Source organism: Agelaius phoeniceus, chromosome 1 (genome assembly GCF_051311805.1).
Source record: "Agelaius phoeniceus isolate bAgePho1 chromosome 1, bAgePho1.hap1, whole genome shotgun sequence".
Classification (NCBI taxonomy): Eukaryota; Metazoa; Chordata; class Aves; order Passeriformes; family Icteridae; genus Agelaius; species Agelaius phoeniceus.
The window spans coordinates 119,019,258-119,039,225 of NC_135265.1; the positions used below are offsets into that span (position 1 = coordinate 119,019,258).

General features: G+C 37.6%; 1 protein-coding gene across 2 annotated transcripts in view; it reads right to left on the bottom strand.

Moving 5' to 3' along the window:
• ARMC1 (armadillo repeat containing 1) overlaps positions 1-19,968 on the bottom strand; it is a 34,125-nt gene extending 14,157 nt beyond the window's left edge. The window contains exons 1-3 of one of the 2 annotated variants that reach the window (XM_077186063.1): positions 19,774-19,968; positions 17,058-17,261; positions 12,890-12,981 (exon numbers count right to left, since the gene is read on the bottom strand). In XM_077186063.1, the coding sequence (XP_077042178.1) occupies positions 12,890-12,981; positions 17,058-17,249 (284 nt within the window). In that variant the 5' untranslated portion in view covers positions 17,250-17,261; positions 19,774-19,968. The remainder of the gene's footprint in view (positions 1-12,889; positions 12,982-17,057; positions 17,262-19,773) is intronic. The other variant, XM_054635238.2, reaches the window with a different exon arrangement.

Sequence of the window (19,968 nt, forward strand, 5' to 3'; positions counted from 1 at the left end):
CTCTGACTTAACTTACACTCACAGAAGAATCCTAAATCACTGAACATAACAAAGGACTGAATGTAATTTTTCCTTCTAAAACATTAGTTTGAGAGACCTCATCTACAGAGTGATGCAAGTACCTTTCCAAAAAGTTAGAGAAAACCTATCATCACATAAAAGCAGATATTTTCATTTGATCCCAATCCTCTTCATACATGCAAGCACTGTCCCTATATTTTTCCCTAGGACCCTGAGTAGTGATATTTTCAACCATAATTTTATTTCCATAACAAACTTAATTCATTACAATGCATATAGTAGCCCATATGACACAAATTCTATCATTGTTTTATCACTGTTGGGCAAGTGCATGCATATCAGAACATTTAAAGTATATACACAGTAGAGATTTATTATTTAGTCATGGGTAACAAATGGCTAGTCAACATATACTCAGATCACTATGCTTTAAGATCACTCATGTATTTGTTTCCAGGGAACAATTTCTTTTGGAATACTTTCTTCCTATATTTAAAGACAGAAGTTGTTTCAGCAACTAAAGGGAGCAGTAAGCTGCAAAGAGTTGTTACATTCTGTAAGAGGAGGCTGGGAAATCACTAATCTTTGATTTTAGAAGTGAGACACAGTGATTGACATGGTTTTGATGAAAACTTTGAGCATGAATGACAACCCTAAAGAAAGAGCATGGTATTAGAGAAAAAGCAATCTGTTTCAAGACACTTATCTGATCTAGCTGCTTTTCTGCCTGTTCTGCTCCAGTGCCAGGGCAAGATTCTTTCTTATCTCCACGAATGCTGCTCTTTCTTGTAAGCTTTTAGTGCATCCCGTGATGCAGTGGGCTCACTCATAAGCACATGACTGCTCTCCTGACTCCTTCCAGGCAGCAGGCACGTTATTTGAAAACAACTTGAAGAGTAGTGTTACTTCAGCACACACCTTCTCAGAATCCTGGTATGGTGCTACTACCATGCTACACCTCAGCTCCCTCTAGCCCCAAAAACACAGCAAAGACCAGATAATATCACAGAGCAGCTGACAAAATGATTACCACCTGCTTTCTGAAAAGAAAAAAGTCAAAATCCTGAAGAATACAGACAGCAGGATCCTTGTGTTGGTCAATAACAATATAGAAAGCATAGTGATGGATCAACAACAGGAAAAACAATTTGAAGGTATAGAACAGGAAAAACAAGAGAACCTGTAGGACTGGGCAAGCCTTAAGTGACAGAATAAGCAGCAGCACCATGGATCTTCAAAGCCCAAAACCAAGCATGTGGACTGCTCAATGAACCTAAGCCCAGCCTGAGTACAGCAGTGCTATGTGCCTACACTCCAGTGGTATCAACCATGTGCTCCAAGGTGGCTGCACCACAGCAACAAGGCAAGGTCACACATTTTCCTACACTGCTCCCTAGAATTGCAAGACACCTTTCACTTGGCAAGCCTTCCACACACTACTCATGTCACAGCTGTGACAATTTGACCAGGAGACACTAAACTAAAAAGCTTGTAATGAACAAGGAAATTGGATATCTTAAGGCTGACTTTGTACTTAACAAGACATATTCCACTGAAATTAGGAGCAAGGATTGGATTTCACAATGCCACTTCCAGCTCAGTTTACATCATATACCCACTGACCCTGAAGATGTACAAAAACCCCATGAAATTGCTGGGATGTCCTGAAGACTGTTGACAACAAGCAAACAAAAAAGCCTAAATATTAAAAAAGTTTTAAGTAAGAGTAAAATCACAGTACAATCCCACTAACTGCTGTAAAATCAGCAACTGTGATTAATTTAAACATTTAGCAAATTGATTAATTACCTATACTTAAAACATTTTCCTGATTCATTCTATTGTCCTCTGATCACAAGAAGAGAATGAATTTCCAAGAACGGGATAACGGATTTGAACATATGCCATATGCTTAACCCAGCTATTCATCCAATTTTGTTTAACTCTTGCTATTTATACACTAAATGGAAAATCAACTTTTGATCTCCCACAGCTTGGTATCTACCATATGGACATACTCTGCATTAAAAAAAAAGATGCAGGGCCTGTTAACTCAACTACACTCAAAAGGCTTCATAGCAGCATTTGCTAGACAAGAGTACACATAAAAGACAAACTCCATGTTGAAATTCACAGTAGCTAATTCCAACATCTTGCCTGCTAATGAACAGTAATAATTTCATGGATGGCAAAAATCATGTTTATTATAGGGTTCCAACAAATTGCATCAGGGCTAAAAAAAAAATAAAAATTCTTAAGGGCAGCAATTGTCTCTGGTCCTTTGCAATGAAAAATGTAAAATGTTGGCATTAAAAAGCCAGCTCTTCCTGGGGATGATGCTGTGGTGACTCGGTAGAACTATTGGCAGTGCTGAAATCATCTCAGTACAGAAGAATTTTAGAAACATCTTGGAGGAAGCCAACCACTTTCTTGTGTTATCAGCATGCTAACAGCACTAAGTATATAATATAATAATAGTTGATTATAGTCCATAATTATCTGGAAAATCCTTTTATATCTTAAAATCTCCACTGTTTATTTCAGTTTTTAAAAGTAAGGTTCATCTGATTATTTCACCAACATTTACTGGAGAAAAGTTTAAAAAAAAAAGAAAACAAAGGGTTTGAAAGCTCTAAGATTCAGGCTTCCCTGAACAAAGCCTGTAAACATAGTAAGAATTACACTCCAGCAGCAACCTGCCCCAGAGGAAAAAAAAAAGCAGGTTTAATCTATGTAGGCATATCTATGTCTAAGCTTTGTATTTGATTAATTTGCTAATATAGTTAATATTAATTCAGTAGAGACTCAAAGTAGGTAACTGTTCAAACGTTTTCTTCTCCTACTCTTAAACTACTTAATTATTAGCAAGGAAATGACTTTTTTATTTTTAAGTAAGCCAGTATTAGCAGCTTCATTTCTAGTCAAAGGGAACTGCAGTCCCCATGCAAAATAGGTTAAAGCATACAACAAGGTTTAAAAAAAGTGCTGTGGGAACTTGATGATGTACTGTATAAATACAGCATGTGCTAACAATTTTAATTTGTTTCAAATTATTAGATAGGACTTTCTACTGCAAAATCCAATGGAAATCTGGCCAAAAGATATCATAGCAGGTACTACAAAACAACAAAGTATCAAAACATATTCCTGGATAGAAATACATCCTGTTGAAAATCACATAAAATTTACTTCCTTCTGAAATAACAGCTCCATCCAGAAACTACTAATGAAGGCTGTATCATCATTAGTAAGTTCCTTTGTAGCATTTATTGCCTGTAATATCCAACTGAAACCATGTAAGTTCTAATCACACACCAGCACCTTACTATGTTTATTGATCAAGCAGCCCTCAGAAAAGAAGAGTAATAAAAGGGTAATCCACTTATGGCTTCTTAGAAAAAAATCTGTAATTTTTTGGGATGCTTACTATGAAGGTCAAAGACCAGGGACAAATACCACCTGTGGACAAGGTCACTGTAAACCAAATGTAGACATTTGACACTGGTAGGAGAAGGTGAGAAATCTCAGAGTGCTAAGAATGTATCAATGCCCTCTTTGTAAGTAAATGACTCCAGCCTACAATACTGTCAATCCACACCTGCACTAGTATTAAATACTTCACCACACAATTTGTTGCTTTAATTTCAAAGCATCTTCAGCTTTCTTAGCTCTTAATTTTAGCAAGCATCAGTAAAAATCAGCATATTGAAGAATCTACCTCAGCAGTTTTTCTTGGAAACTCAATAGTAACCAGAGAAGGTCACTGTATTCCTGAAATGCTTTCACCACCAGCTGATGACAAGGTTTATCAAGCATTAGAGGCACCCATACCATTAGAGGCGTTGCCATTACTAATCCTGACTCTTATGCCAATCCACTTAAATCTCTACCATTCAACACAGGTACAGAAACTGCCCCACAAAAAGAAAATAAGCTGCCTTTGGCACACCACATCAGGCAGATCTTGAGGCACTAAGTCCAGCATTAGTATTTGTTTCCTATCCTACAGTCAGCAGTCATTTAAATATCAACTCGGATTCTTTATTTTTTAACATATCATAACATTGTATCTCACTCTGTAAACCACTTCATTTTTTTATAACCAACATTTCTGAGTTCTCTATTTGTTTTAATATAAATTCTGCAAAAATATAGGAAGTAAAACATCTTAAGCTTCAATGGCTTCCTAAAATATTTAGCTCCCTGTTCCAGCCAATTTCTAAATAAAGAAGAAACTGGATAAGACAACCTATTGAGCACAAAAGACTTTTAAATAGATGTGGTTTTAATAAAGTTATTTTATACTTAATAACTTTTTCTCAGTGTTTCAAAGTTCTCTATTTTTTAAATTCTGCAATACTCATTACAATTATTTTTTGCCTACAGTGAAAAGCAACTAACTCATTTTAAACTTCCCAACTAATTTTAACTTCCCAACTAATTTTTTCCCCATTTAAACAGCAAGCACTGAAAGCAATTATGATTGTGGCACTCCCTCTGTCAGAAAAGCAAGAATAATGTCTACTTACTCAGTAACAGGTACTGAAAATTCTCTTCCAGGTTTAGGAACAGACAATTTGGTAATTGTACATAAATCACCACTGTACAACTTAGGCACCTCAATGGACAGGTCACTACTTTCATTGCTTATATTCTTCAGCCAGTCATTGTAAACCAGTCAAAGGCCATGATTTTGAAGAACTGGCAGGTACTCATTAACAACTACTTACTTTGTTAACTAACAAATAGTGAGGTAATATGAAATACTCAAAATGCCAAGAAAATGGAACATTTCTATCAAAGAAAAGAAGCAAAAGAAACTGTTGAAATGCAAGCAAGCACTGTCATGTCAGAGAAAGTTTTGCATCAACTGCAAGTACTGCACAGAAACCAGTAACAAAAGTTCTGCTGTTTCATGGAGTGTGCAAATGTTTTGATGTAGCAGAGTAAAAGCTGCTCCATTGAACCAGTATGTACTGAACTGGTACTCTGAAAAGTCCATGGAAGCACAGTACCTGGATTACAGTGAGACAGATATCAGGCAGTGTAAAGCTGCCCAACCAACAGTCCTGACAGAAGTGCCAGACAACAAGAGGAACATTGTGAGGTAAAAGCAATAGCTTGGAGAACAAAGAGCAGAACGATGTGGTATTTCTGCAGTCAAAAATACTGTAATAGAAATTACACCCACATGACAGAATGAAAGAAATAGAAAACACTAAATCCCAAACTAGAGATTAACAAACACCTAAACTGTTAAGTACAGAAACAGTACTGATCATTGCATGATCTTGCTTAGTGAGCTAAGTACTGTACATGTTGAGTACAGTACAGTACTTAGCTCACTAAGCAAGTTGCATAAAAGTAGAAATGATGACTGTGTAATGTCTCTGACTGCAGAGAGGTCCTGACATAAACCAAAAAATTTAAAAATCCCCCACTAACATGAAAAATACAACTTGTAAGGGCACAGAAGACACCCCTCTATTAGGCCATGCTTTTGTATTTTTTTGTGATCAATCTACACATGAACAGGGAGCTTATCCTAAGTTGTACCTCTCAAAACAAACCTTTAGAACAGTTAATTACATGACTGCTAATTTCTATTAACCCATGCAAATATAAACTCACAGTAGTATTTCAACACCTAAATTGCTAGTTACATTTCAATTGCTGATGATCCAGTCTTCCACTAGTCTTAAAAATTACATCCATCTTTACAAGACTTTAAACCTTATTTCCTTACCTCACAGCAGCTGTAAAATTCTCCCAGAAAGCCTATTACATTATGACTAAAGTCTAGGTTAACACCAATATTGCAACAGTAAGATTTTAACTAATGCTTCTTGTGTTTTATTTGTCATCATTTGTCCTGTGCCAGCACCTCCACATTGAGATCATAACCTTCTATATGGTTACTAACACTGAAATACACTAGAGGAAACAAAGACTGCTGAACCAAAGTTATTAGTTGGTTTTTTGTTTGTTAGTTAGCCACAAACAAAAAGAGCAGAACTTGTACTGAGAACACTCCTAACTAACTGAGGTCGCTCACTACATTAAACCCTCTCCCCTAGATACAATCTCCTTCAAATACCAGGAAGATTTGATAGACAAAAGGAGCCTTCAGTTATTTATAACAAATAACATGGTATTTTTAAAGAGGAGTTACTGATGTCTCCCACATTTTGGGGGAAAGGGGGCAGAGAATGCTTTTTCAAAAGTAACTTCAAGAAACAATCTATTTCCAAAACTTGCACCATTTAGAAAATATACAATGAAAACATTCTTTAAAGAAACTCAGGGTATCTAGGGGAGAGGGGGATACTAAGCTACTTTGCTTAACAATGTGAACAGAACAGCCTGCAGGCGTCTTCCTGCTGTGACCTTCTATTATTAACAAACACATTGCTCGGGCTGTAAATACACTGGAGCCCCACAGCCCAGAGATGCACCAGCAACCAAGGGTGTCATTTTATTGGGAAAAACAACAGGAAAGGAAAGCCCAGGAAAGTTAACATGGAACAGACAGATGTGTATATTATTCTTCCTTCAGGTGATACAGTACAATTTGGAAATAGCAACTAAAGCCAAAGTTTTTGGAACCTACTGCTCACACAGAAATCCAAGGCTTAGGATGATCATATACTTCTCCAAAAACACAACTTCTCAGTGCCGAATCATAAGTACTGCAGAGTGCAAAAATAATCATGCAACAGAATCATGCTTCCCATTACCCAATCTCAACTGCTTCTCAACTATGACGTGTTAAAGATACCCCACATGCCAAGGATTACAAAAACAGCATTACTAAGTGATTCAGGTAGAGAAAAATAAAATCTCTACAGTCTATAAAAAGCTGTTTCCTTCTCATTTGCAGATCAGAATTTAAGCATTCCACTTAATAACATCAATGCATTAAATGTAAGAAATTTAGATGTTTTTAACTGTAATTTCTCACAAAGTATTATCTTGAAGCTATATGGCAACTTCCCTTTAATCATCAGATATCCCTTTAAATACATAGTTTGCCTACTTCCTAATTAATATATGGCCTTTGCCCTGTCTTTCTCCAACCATCCATCCTCTCACAAAGAAGAAAAATAGTATGCCACACAACAAAAAAATTATAAAACTGTTGTGATGCAACATCCCTACTATTTTAATTTCAACAAATACTATCTGAAATACTTGGCTTTTGCCTTTTTTCTTTGTCAGATATCATAAATTTAAACTTTGCTGGTCTCAATGAATAATTAAATTTTCAAAAAGTGCAGGTAATTAAGACTACCAAAAATTAAAATTGAGTAAGAAGTCAGCAATTATAGACTGCATGTATTTTACCAGATCTGCAAGGGACTCTAATTAAACACATATTAATTGCCCTAATCTTCTTAGGCAAGTAATAAATTGGAAGAGCTGATTAATGCACTGGATTTAGTTCAGCTTGTTAAATCTGACAACCTGGCAAAGGAAGACTATCTTGAAAAGCTCTTTTAGCTAAGTAATTGGAATTTTACTCTCAGTAATTTGCCATTCCATAATAAGAGCTATTTAGTGCATTGACTCTTCATCAGTGTTTTTTTTTAAATACATACTGGTTATACTGAAACCGTACCATTATGCTGCTCATAAAGATTATGAAAAATTATGAACTTTGACCTTTATTGTCCATCAAAAGACACTTTCACTCTGAACACAAATTAGTGTATTTCCTTGTAGGCAATAAATTCTAATTAATTTTAATTCTAGAAGCTGCTAATAACATTTTAGAAAGTCCATATGGACACATTAAGTCCTCTACACAATTCATAAAGCCAGCAACTAAACCAGTTTTCAATATTAAATTACTGCTGATGACTGCTGGAATACAATGAAATACCAGTATTCAAAGAGCTTCAATCTCTTCTCTCTTTTTTTACCTATTTATAAAAACACTTCTGCATGTACACATGACAAGGGAATGTAACATTTTTGTAATATCAGCCTAAAAAAAGAAATAGAGAAGATTGGAAACCTCCAGGTAGAGATTTGAAAGGTCTGCAATCGCTCCAACACAATTGCTTATTCCTAGCTTATAACATGGAAAAATGCCTCAAGTTTCACTTAAAAATAAGCAGATGTCGGTGAACAAAAAAAAAAAAAAAAAATCTCACTTGCTAAGGAAAAAAGCACCAAGTAAAGAACAGGGAACCAGAAATTTTTATACTTGAAAAATATTTTGAAGTATTCCATGAAAGCTGAAACAGCTCTTCATATGTCCTAGAAAATGTGAAAGTATATAAAGTCTTTCACATGAAGAAGCTTAGAAAGTCATGTGTTCCAAATCAAGTTCAGTCAGAAAACAAATCCTAAACATAAAAATATCTAGCTGCCATCAAATTTTCATTCTGTACTCCTCAGAGCTGACATTCCATACTTCTCCTGTAGAACCTGTAACTTCCAGGATCTACATTTAAAATTTGTTACTCTTCTGTTAGCAAAATCTAGTGTTCATATGCCTTGAAAATCAGTCACAGTGAACCTGAAACCTATTCTTTGTTCCTTAAGTGCAGTATCAACTAAGGAGTCAGCCAGACATCAGTTTTGAGCAGCAACATGATTTTCACAACTAAGCTGTAACACTCAGAATAAGCAAAATAGCAAAAAGTTGATCAGATAATACTAGAGGACTGATAAGCCAGAGAAGGAGACATGAAGGTACCTCAAAGAACTGTCAAACTCAGATGTCCCAAATATTTCCTACTCATTGTTCATGATGCAGTGCAATTTACCACTTACCACTGAGGTCCCCAGCACAGGAGAAATTCTTCACTGTGAGGGTGGTGAGGCATTGGCACAGGCTGCCCAGAGAAGCTGTGGATGCCCCATCCCTAGAAGCGTTCAAGGGCAGCTTGGATGGAGCTCTGAGCAACCTGGATGAGTGGAAGGTGTCCCTGCCCAAGGCAGGAGGTGGGAACTACATTATCTTTAAGGTCCCTTCCAACCCAGACCATTCTATGATTCTATGGTTGGATAAACCGGTGGCACTCAATTTCAGCTCTCATCCTCAATAGTGTTCATGAAAGAAATAGTATTTTGCCATCATGATATTGAGTTTAATTCAGTGGCATAGCCTTTTTCCGTTGGTTGTGCACACTTGCAATGGAAGGGTTAGGACTTGTGCCTAAGGCTCCCATGTACTACTAAAAGATGCCAACAGTAGAAAACCAATTCCAACCACTTTCCAGTTGATGGCATTGACCATCTAAAGATCTGTTAGACTTGTTAGCTGCACTTAAGCTATGAGAAAAAATTCCATACCTGGACTAGAGGTCTCTAACACAGAAACCTTCAAGGCTTATAAAAAGACATATGATGAGAAAAGCCCTCAAATTTCAGGATCTGCATAACTGAAAGGAAAAGAGAACTGGAATGCTAAAACACCTCCACTTCCTAGCACAGCATCAGTTCAGCACTGCTGAACATAAACTTAAATTTGAAATATGACAATTATTCAGTTTGTGATTTGCCTGCACTCCATTTCATTGCTTGAGAAGACACACCACAGCTTTATCAGTGGCAGAACACAGTTTGTCATAAATCAGCACTGAACAGGGAAAGCCACTGAATATTATTTAGTTAAGTGAGAAAATGGACAGTGAGAGTTGAAAATTCCTTGGTGAAAAGGAACTATTCAGATGACAGGATGTGCGTCATCTGTCAGGAGCTAAAAGCACTGACTACAACTTCTGGTCCAAAAGATGCTGGGTTCTGTCTCACTTGAAAGAAAGAAACAAAAACAGGAAAAGCAGAATTGTGACAGAAGTTCCTATATTTTTTGTATAATTTCCTTGCATTTTTGTACCACATTACCAAAAAAAATTAAATCCCAAATTAAATTCTGAAAATAATAAAAAATATTTTAGATAGAACAATGAGTTAAATACACAGATTTTGGAAAGTACATGGGAACAGAAGAGCATGAAGTAATTTTGACCAAAGCATCCATTAATGTCTAGTTTCAGTTCAACAGACTACATTATCTTCTGGTAAATTGAAATCAATTAAAAGCTAGAACCTGCAATTTGTAAAGCAAATCAAAGACAGCAGAGACCTTGTTTTCTGCCCTACAGTCTTTCTAACAAAAAACCCCACAACCCAAAACCTAATTGTGATAAAAAGAAGTCTACATTTATCTTCTAAGCACTTTTCTACCATCTTTCCCCATATTTATACAGGCAGTACAAAACTCAATTTCAGCATTTCCTGTCAACATTAAAATCTAAAATCCTGACAAGCACATGACAAAGTCTTGTGGTTGAAGATGCTATGTATTTAAATTTTCATGATATCACACTTTCCAAATGTTACAAGCATACAAATCCAATGTATGTTCTTACTGTTGCCAAAGAGCTTTCTAGAAAAAAAGAAACACCTACAAGATTTCCAGTTTTCATTGACTTATCTCTCATTTTCTGCACATATCTGAACTTCGCTCTTTTGGCCCTTGAAACTGAAACCTAGAAAAATATGTTGTTGAAGAGATTTCCAAATTCTTTAATGTTTCCCAAGTAATATTTGCAAGCTACAGACACTGATAATGAACAACCACTCCCCTCTCAACTTTTACAGAATGTCTCTGCACTCTAAATAGACATGTAATTCATACTAAAAGTAAGTTCTTTTGAAGCACATGCTTCTGTTATTACCTAAATGTTTCAGGTCTTATTGTTATTATAAAAGTAGCAAAGACTTCTGTATAGTTCACTTAATTATGCTTGTCCTTAGAAAAGGTGAATATCTTAAGACTTAATTCCATTTTTCTATCCATACATCATATTAGAACACCTATCATTTTGGAAGTTATAATTTTTACATTATTTTTTAAAAATTGACACATCTCTTCTAAATTTTAGTAGCTTTGTTAATTTTTCTTTTTAAGACAAATGTTTTAAATCCTTGTGTTTTGCGTAACTGGTGAATCATAAAATGATACTCAAACATAATTCTTAATTCCATGCCAATACCCAATTGTCTTTAGCTTTAGCACAATTAATGAAGTACTTAAAGGTGAACAGTAATGATATTTCCTAGATCACACAGGACTTGAGTACAAACCATAATTTCCCCTCCTTCAGGTTCACACATATAGATAAGGAGAGTCAGACAGAGGGAAATACAACAATAATCCCGTAATATCCAATAATAATCCCAAATCCTGGGCAGCATCAAGTGCAGTGTGGCCAGCAGGTTGAAGGAGGTGATTCTCCCCCTCTACTCTGCTTTCATGAGACCCCACCCAAACTGCTGAGCACAGTTCCAGTGTCCTCAACATAAGGACACAGAAATGTTGGAGCAAGTCCAGAGGAGAGCCACAAAGTTGGTAAGAGGACTGGAGCACCTCCTTTACAAAGCCAGGGTGAGGAAGTTGGGGCTGTGGGTGGAAACCTCATTGTAACCTTTTGGTTTCTGACAGGACCTACTGGGAAGCCAGAGAGGACTCTTCATCAGGAACAATAGGACACGGTGCAATAGGTACAAACTGAAAGAGGTTAGATATTAGGGAGAAATTATTTACAGTGAGGGTGGTTAGGCTATGGAAAAGGTTGCCCAGGGAGGTTGTGGGTGCCCCAACCCTGGCAGTGTTCAAATCCAGGTTGGATAAGGCCTTGAGCAACCTGGTCTAGTGGGTAGGGACTAGATGATCCTTTCTAACCCCCTAACTAGAAGGTCCATTCCAATCCCCTAACACTCTATGATAATAGGACACACTGCCAAAACTGGTGGGGCTGTGGGATGAAGGAACTAGCAAAGTCTAGCCTTGTGTTTTTTCTAAAAGAAACTCGTACATCTACAGCACAAGTGACAGAGGTTCAACTAAACCCTGAAAATATTCACAATTTTTCTACCTAAATATTTAATATACAATTCCACTTGTGTTTTACCCTATTCTAAATAATTGTTTTAAACATTCATCTGAGGCATCTCAATGCAGCAACATGACTTTTCTCCATCCCCATGGAACAGCTCCTCACATCTCCAAAGTCCAGAGCTCCAACAGAACCCTACCAAACTGTGTGTAAAATAATCACCTTCAGATAGTTTGACGGCAAGTTAATTTCTGCTACGACACAATAATCTTTGAAGGAGGCTGTTGGGGTTCCTTTTGAATAGGATTCACCTTAGTTAATCACATAAATTTCTGTTGATTAAGTGTATCATCTCCAGTGTGTATGTACACAGAGATCTTCCAGTACTCAAGACTCAGCAGTTAGAAATCTTGAGAAAATCCAACAATCACAAATTTTAAGAGACATAACCCATCTGACACTTCATACAAAGATATCAAAGACCACTATAAAACTCATTAATTTCTACTCCACCTGCAAGATGTTCTCTCAACACAGAACTGCAGATACTTACTTCCAAAAATACACTGAAACAAATTCCCTACCCAAAGGTGGGGTTCAAAGAATAAATGTGGCAGATGCCACGTAATTTCTTTAACTGTACTACTTCGAGGCAACCTTATACAATGATGAGAAGGATTATAAGAGAACCTGAAGGAAAAGGAAAAAAATAGTTATCATGTAACAAGGCAAAGAAAATTTGTTGTTTGGCAAATGACCTGTAAATTAGTATTTCTTGTAGGCTATGGTCTAACTACTTCAAAATACCGTAAAATGAAAATCATTATTTGCTTGCAGCCACATAATTTCAAGAAGGCAATATTAGAAACTTAGCATACAAATTCAGGCCAAGTTGCACTTTGTACCACAATTACATGTTTACACTGTTTGGATCCAACAAACTTACTTTTGTAAACTTACTTTTTCTAAAAAGTAAGTTTGTAAACTTACTTTTGTATTACATTCTGTAAACTTACTTTTGTATTACATTCTGTAAGCTGAGCATCATACCCAATTCACTTTTCATCTTTTCTCTGTTGACACGGCACTCAGCCAAATAGCGGAGAGCCTAAAAGAAAGAGGAGCACAGCAGATCAGCAATAGATCCAGCACATCACCAGTCATTTCTGTTAGTGCACATCTGCAAACAGTCACAGAGGCAGGTCTAGTAGGGAGAGAAAGAATTATCACCTACTACAAACATAAAAAAATATTTTATTTTTATAAATACACAGAAAGCACAGAGTATCTAATCTATGAGAAAGGGCTGAGAGACTGGGTTTGCTAATACCAGCTGAGAGCCTAAGGGACAATTTAACAGCTGTCTACAGCTATGCAAGAAGCCTTTACAAAGATGGTCAAGCCCAACTTTCCTCTACAGCAGCAGACAAGGGGGAACAGCCACAAATTGTAGCTTGGGAAGTTCAAATCAGGTATAATAAAAAGCTTTTTTCCTCTGAAGGTAGCACAACAGTGAACAGATGACCTAGTGGAACTGCAGAATGAACGAGACAAAGCTACAACTGACCTGATTGAGTGCTGGTGACAGTCCCAATTCAAACAGGAAACTGAAGTGAATGACTTCCAGAAGTCCCTTCCAATAAACATTTATGTGACCTGAGATCTAAAGTAATTTTTATACATGATGCTTCCAGTACAATTTCCATCAATTCTGTGGCCTCCTCCAGTACTAGAAATAGAAACCTCACCACTACCAAGTTCCTACTGTCTACAAAAGGAGGTCTAAAACACGTATAAACTTTTGAAGACTAATTGCAACTTCATAATTCCATACAGGAATAAGAACACCAGCAGCAGCAAGCTTCTTAGCTTACTGTAACCTAAACTGGGAAATTACACTTATTTGTTGTTCAAGGTTTTGTTTACTTGACTTTCAAGGCAGGCTCTTTGCACAGTTTTACATTGTTGACCCCAGTTGGTAACTGCATATTCATATGATCCTCCTAACATAACACTCTTCCAATTAAAATGTCAGTCCTTCTTTTCATGAGACATCTCTCTATTGCTTGTGCTGAAAAAGTTTTCTTAGAAGGAGCCTCCAAAGGTGTTTTACTGATGTAGGTACAAGAACTGCACTTGAAAAATCCTTCAATACATAAATACAGTGATTTATAAAATGGGGTTTGTGACACAAGGTTTAGAAGCACACCAACTCTTTATATATAGCCATGTAGTAGCTACACTGCACAGTAACTGCTTTAAAAATAACATGCTCCTTAATCCCTTCAGAAATAGAGGACTAATCATCAGGGCTTGTTTTTCCAAGTCATCTTCTGCACATAGCAGGTAAAATTCTCAAGACTGTTTTATTGCCTTTCAAGAAACTCTGGCTGCTGTCTGGCATGGTAAGAACCTGAGATGTGATTTTTGTTATTTTCAGATGAGGACCAGTATCAATAGTTGCATCTTATAAATGTTGTATATCCATTTATTATCTTACTTTTCAACTATGGGGAAATACCTAAATGATATCTCTCAAGCAACTTGCATGCTATGAAATATATCCTTGCCTGTGTAACAAGTTTCTTATTTTTATTCTGGCAATTTAATAAGGGTGCAACTCAGCTGGACAAAGAAAAACCTATTCTCTTAACAGCTAATTTTTTGAGTCACAGCTCAAACAAGGCCAAAGTCATGAGACCAACTTAATTGACCCAACTTTTCAACACCAGGAAGTTCCCATCCCTCCTGCCTCCCACAGGAGATACAAAGGTATCCCTTCAAAGAAGTGAGATAATTTTACACTTATTAAATCCAGTATACTGAAAGCATAGGGAAAGCTATTGATATAAACTTTGGCTCAGCTTCTGTTTAGCTAAACACTTACCTGTGTTAGCTTTAAGGCTCACATAGGTGAGTTCATCAAGTAAGGTCAACATAATGAATAGGACTACCTGCATATTTTAACACAAAATACACTGCTGCTGGTCTTGTTAAAAAGACATCTTTGATGGTTTCGATGTGAAATTTTAAAGTAGTTCCTTAACTTCAGGGTTCTAGTTCGTAAAATTTTAGTCCAAATTTCAGGGGAAAAAATAGTAGTATTGCCTGTGTTACTTCTGATTTTAATTTATATCATTCAAAAATTCTAACATTTGGAGTATATCATAAAGAATTTCTGAAATCAAGACTAGAGAAAACCAGAAATAGAAATATACAGAACATACATATCAATTCTTCATCAAATACAAAAAAACCACCCTCCCTGAAAAGTTCTACAAAACATAAAAAAGTTATATATGGAACTATTATGATTCATACAGATGATTACAATTTCAAATGCAGGAATTTCTGAGCAGTATGAGAAGAAATTTAAAGCCAGTACTGCACATCCTTTTATTAGGTACACACTTAATGGAAGATCATTACTTTTAACTATTCCCATTCAAATGGAAGCACTTTTTGACCAACAGGATGACTACAAAAACAAAAAGACTTTTCAGAATGGAAAAATATAAAACATGAAGGCTAAAAAGTTGTCAGCAAAGATATTTAAACCTTCAGAACCTAAGCAGTTCAAGAACTCATTAACACAAGGAGTCTGAGCAGAAGACTAGAACTTGTATCCACAGTAAACGGATCCATTTCTCATTGCAGCCACATCCTGGTCTCTAAATCCTGATTCTCAATCCACTCTAACTGTGGGTTATCAATCCATAGGACAACCCATCTGCCTCCCATCCTCACCCAAGGAGATTTCCTTTCAACACAACTTGAGTACTGTCAGGGGCTGTGGAACCACACTGCAAACTGGGTTAGTGCTCATCACTTGACAAAACCAGTCCTTTTATGCAGAACTAGTTTTTGTAACATGATCAAGAGACTGATTTGCAAATCTCATGCAGGCAGTAAGAATACACAGCCCAGCATAACAAAGGAGGGGAAAAGACAGTGGGACATCCAAACAAGAACTTCTTTTAAAAAGCACAGTCTAAGGAAACTACACTGGGAAGAAAACCAGTGCAACAGATTTCCAAGAACAGTAAACTCAAATCTATGTTCTCCTACCAAAGAAAACTACAGTCTGCCAAATGCTATGGCAAGGCTAACCTAAAAAACAATTAGCAGGACACAGGTTTCCTTATGGAACCTCCCTCCCCAAACACAAAAGAAATCAGTCACTAAAGTAATTTCAAGAAGTCCACTAACACCCACCATGAAAGCAACACAAATGAAAACCAAAGAATTATGGTACAGATAGGTCTCAGTGAAATAAAGAATAATGTGCACCTCCCATGTACACATGTAAAAGCCAGAGCTCTTTGCTCTTTCACATTTTTTACAATTAAATAATGACATAATTGAAAAAAAAGGAGCACCACATAAACTTCAGTAACTTTAAATCTTAGAACTCTAATTCAGCTCTTGAAATTACTAAATCCTGACTTTCGTTTCTCCCATTTCTAAGCAAGAAATACATTTTTAAGCTAATATTACAATTCAGGATAATAAATCAGGACTTCAGCATTTATGATTTAGAATGAGAAGAAAGAGACAAAAGTTGGAACAAATTGTATTAGGTACTGATAGGTTTTGGGTTTGTTTGTTTGTTTGTTTTTAATACCATGAGGCTGTTCAAATGCTGGAAGAGTGTACCAGAGAAGTTATGGAATCTTCATCCTTCAAGGTGTTGAAGATCAAGTGAACACAACCATGAGTTCTGATCTGAGTGCACCTAATTTGGGCATGGGATTGGACTACATTGCCTTGGGAAGTTGTTTCTAACCTAAGTTATCCTATGACTGGATTTTGATTTTTATAAAGGGAATATCAAGTCACTGTCCATATTTACCAAACTCTATGGCTTCATCTTAAAAAAGAGATTTAAGGGTCCTTACCTCCCTCCACACAAAAAGTGAAATAGCTGTATTAGGGAAAAAATGCAAAGTAAATTAATATATTTTTTTTTAAATCCCCTGTAACAATGTGTCATTTTTAAAATACATGATTTTCTAAAAAACAAACCACATGTAATGAATATCAACTTAATATAAAACCAGGCATTATTTTTCACATTTTCACTTGTTTAAACAGTTTCATTTGTAAATTGCTTGTTTAAACAACTTGCTGAACAAAGTTTAAAAATTCCCTACCAACAAAGAAATTTATCTTCAGAATACTTACTAGTAAAGCTGAATGAACAACCTGAGGGTTGGGATGGTCCAAAAACAAAATGAGACCTGGCAGGCATCCTTGATCCTGAACAATGGCCCGTCTGTTCAATGGATCAGCTGCTAGATCTCGGAGTTGGTTAACCACAGATAGTGCATCAGGCTCCTCACTCATAGCAGAATTCATCTTTTCTGCACCATTCATACAAAATACCTGCTGGAAAAAAAATTATTGCTACTATCACAACATTTATCATCAATTAAAACAGAGACAAAAAAAGCACAAAGGCAATGATTTGCTCTAAACAAAAAAGGTACCAAAAACCCAAGGACCAGAATTCATGAAGGTGGATGGAATTGACAAGGATGTGAGTCCTGAAATTTATAAACTGGAAATCTAAACTTCCTATGCAGAGAACAGATATATTTGGATAATAAGGTTTTTATTTGTTTCCTATATGTCATTTCAGACCAGTCAATCTTTATGAGAGTACTGTGTGTTAGTTTTTTTCTCCTTACACCAGTGAAAAATGTTTTCAATAAATCCAGTCTTCTCACAAGCCACTCTAGAAGTCCATAAACATCCTTCTGTGCAAGGGTGCAAAACCAAAGTATTTTCAGAGCAGCTTCAGCAATCAAAGAATTTTACAAAAAATGAACCACAAAACTCACCAAAATATTAACAGTGTATCAAGAACAGTGAACATTAAGCTTTATTCTTCATCCAAATATGAAATAACTAATGCAATACCATACATTCAAAGGCAGAAAGGGCTTTGGAGGCTGGGTTTGAGCTGTTTTTTCTCCTTTTCACAAGTATCCCTCAATAAAAAGAGAGCAAGCAGGTCACACCTTGCTGCAGTCGAAGTCCAAACCACCAGATCAATTTCAAAGGAGACACGTGTTAGTGTGAGAGTATCAGATTGCAGAGTTGTTTAATAATAACTACTTAACAGGCAACAAAAGCATAAGTTTGCTCAAAGAAAATGCTAAAATCTTGGTGCAAAAAAAAAGTTTCTTTGTGCCTCAGAAACTCCTAAATGCTAAATGTAGTCCTGGTTGTTGCCAGTACCAACTCAGCCAAGTAGCTTAAGGCACAAAAGTGGGAGTGAACGCATATTGTTAATTTGTTAAATCACTCACTGTCCCCCAAAACAAAGAACAAATACAATTTTTAAGCGATCACATTCTTTTAACATGATTTGCCAACATTAAGTAGTTTTTCTTCACTGGAGGTTGGCCTCTGAGGAACATAAATTTATCACACTCATCAAAAACAGTGAGCCATAAACATGCATTTAGATTATGATAATTTCTGAAATTTTCACAGAGAAAAAATTCTGTTAATCTCCAAGTCAATGTTTCTTACTTCAGGAGAGTGCTAGAGTGAAAAGTACAGGCCAATGATTAGTCTCCAGACTATTTCTCTGGACTATCAGAAATCAAAAAGATATCAACTGGGAGATACAGTAGCTCAACCAAAACAAGTTTGTGTTTCCAAAGGAAAAAACTCTAATATTAAAAAAAAACAAAACAAAACAAAACAAACAAAACAAAACCTCAGCAAACAAAACCACCAAACAAAGCCAAAGCAGCTCTGTTGAGTATTATTAACTATTTTCCATAGTACACAAAGGAACTTATTATTCAAGACTTAGAAACCAAGTCAGGAGTAGAGCTGATGCTAATCAAAGTCTCTGACTTCCAAGTCTGTGTCCCAAGCACCATATCATTCCTATAACTCTTTCCATCCTGATCACCTTTTGCCTTTTTTCTTCTAATCCTCTGAAAAAACCTACCCACAAGACCAAGTTTTACCCCACCGATTCCATTAGGCTACACTCATCTGAAGGGAGCTACAAAAAAGATGGAGAGGGACATTTTACAAAGGCATATAGTGATAGGACAAGGGGTAATGTCTTTAAGCTGAAAGGGGGCAGGTTGGGATCAAATATTGGAATAAATTGCTGTAAGGGTGGTGAGGCATTGGAACCCGCTGCCCAGAGAAGTTGTGGATGCCCCATCCCTAGAAGTGTTCAAGGGCAGCTTGGATGGAGCTCTGAACAATCTGGTTGAGTGGAAGGTGTCCCTGCTCAGGGTACGGGGGTTACAACTAGATGCTCTTCCAGGTCTCTTCCAACCCAAACCATTACGTGATTCTGTTATCCCCAGACCCTTCTCCATCTCTCCTAAGCCCCAACTCCAGAGACAACTCTGAAATCCTCACCCTTCTCCATGACCTGCAACAATCAATTCCACCAAAACTCACGCCCTCGCCCACTTCCCGGAGAGTTTTTTAATTTAAAAAAATAGGCGGTCTTAGAAGTTATAATAAGATATCTATAATTCAGGAGTCTGGCAGAGCAGCGAGCCAGATGCCTGCTCCTGTCTCCTCTCGTAGCTTTGAGACCAAAGCCTGACCCAGGCACCACAGCCCTGTCTGTCTGTCGCTCTCCCCCCCGCTTTGTGCTCTCGCCGGGGCGGCCCTGGCGAGGAACCCGCACAGCTCCGCTTTCAGCCCTCCCCAGGCGCCCGAGGCCTCAGCGCGGCGGGGACCAGGCCCCGGGACTCAGCTCCCAGGCCCCGCGATCGGCGGAGACTCAGCCCCGCAGGCACCGGGCAGCAGGAGCTCCGGGATTGATCGGGCAGCAGGGGGATCTCGGCCGCACACGCCGCCCCCTCACGGCCCTTCCCGGCGCGGCCTGTTTCCCTCCCCGGGAGGGCCGTACCGTCGCAAAAGCCGTCCCTGGGCGGACTCGCAGCTCAGCTCCGCTCCCCCATGTCCCGCGGGGCGGTGCGGCCTGCGGCGAGCGGAGCACGGGAAGCGGCTTGGGAGGAACCGCGGGCTGAGCACCGGAACGAGAGCGCCTGCACCACCCACCGGAGCCCGCTCTGACCCCGCACCGCGCCACACCGCGCGGCGC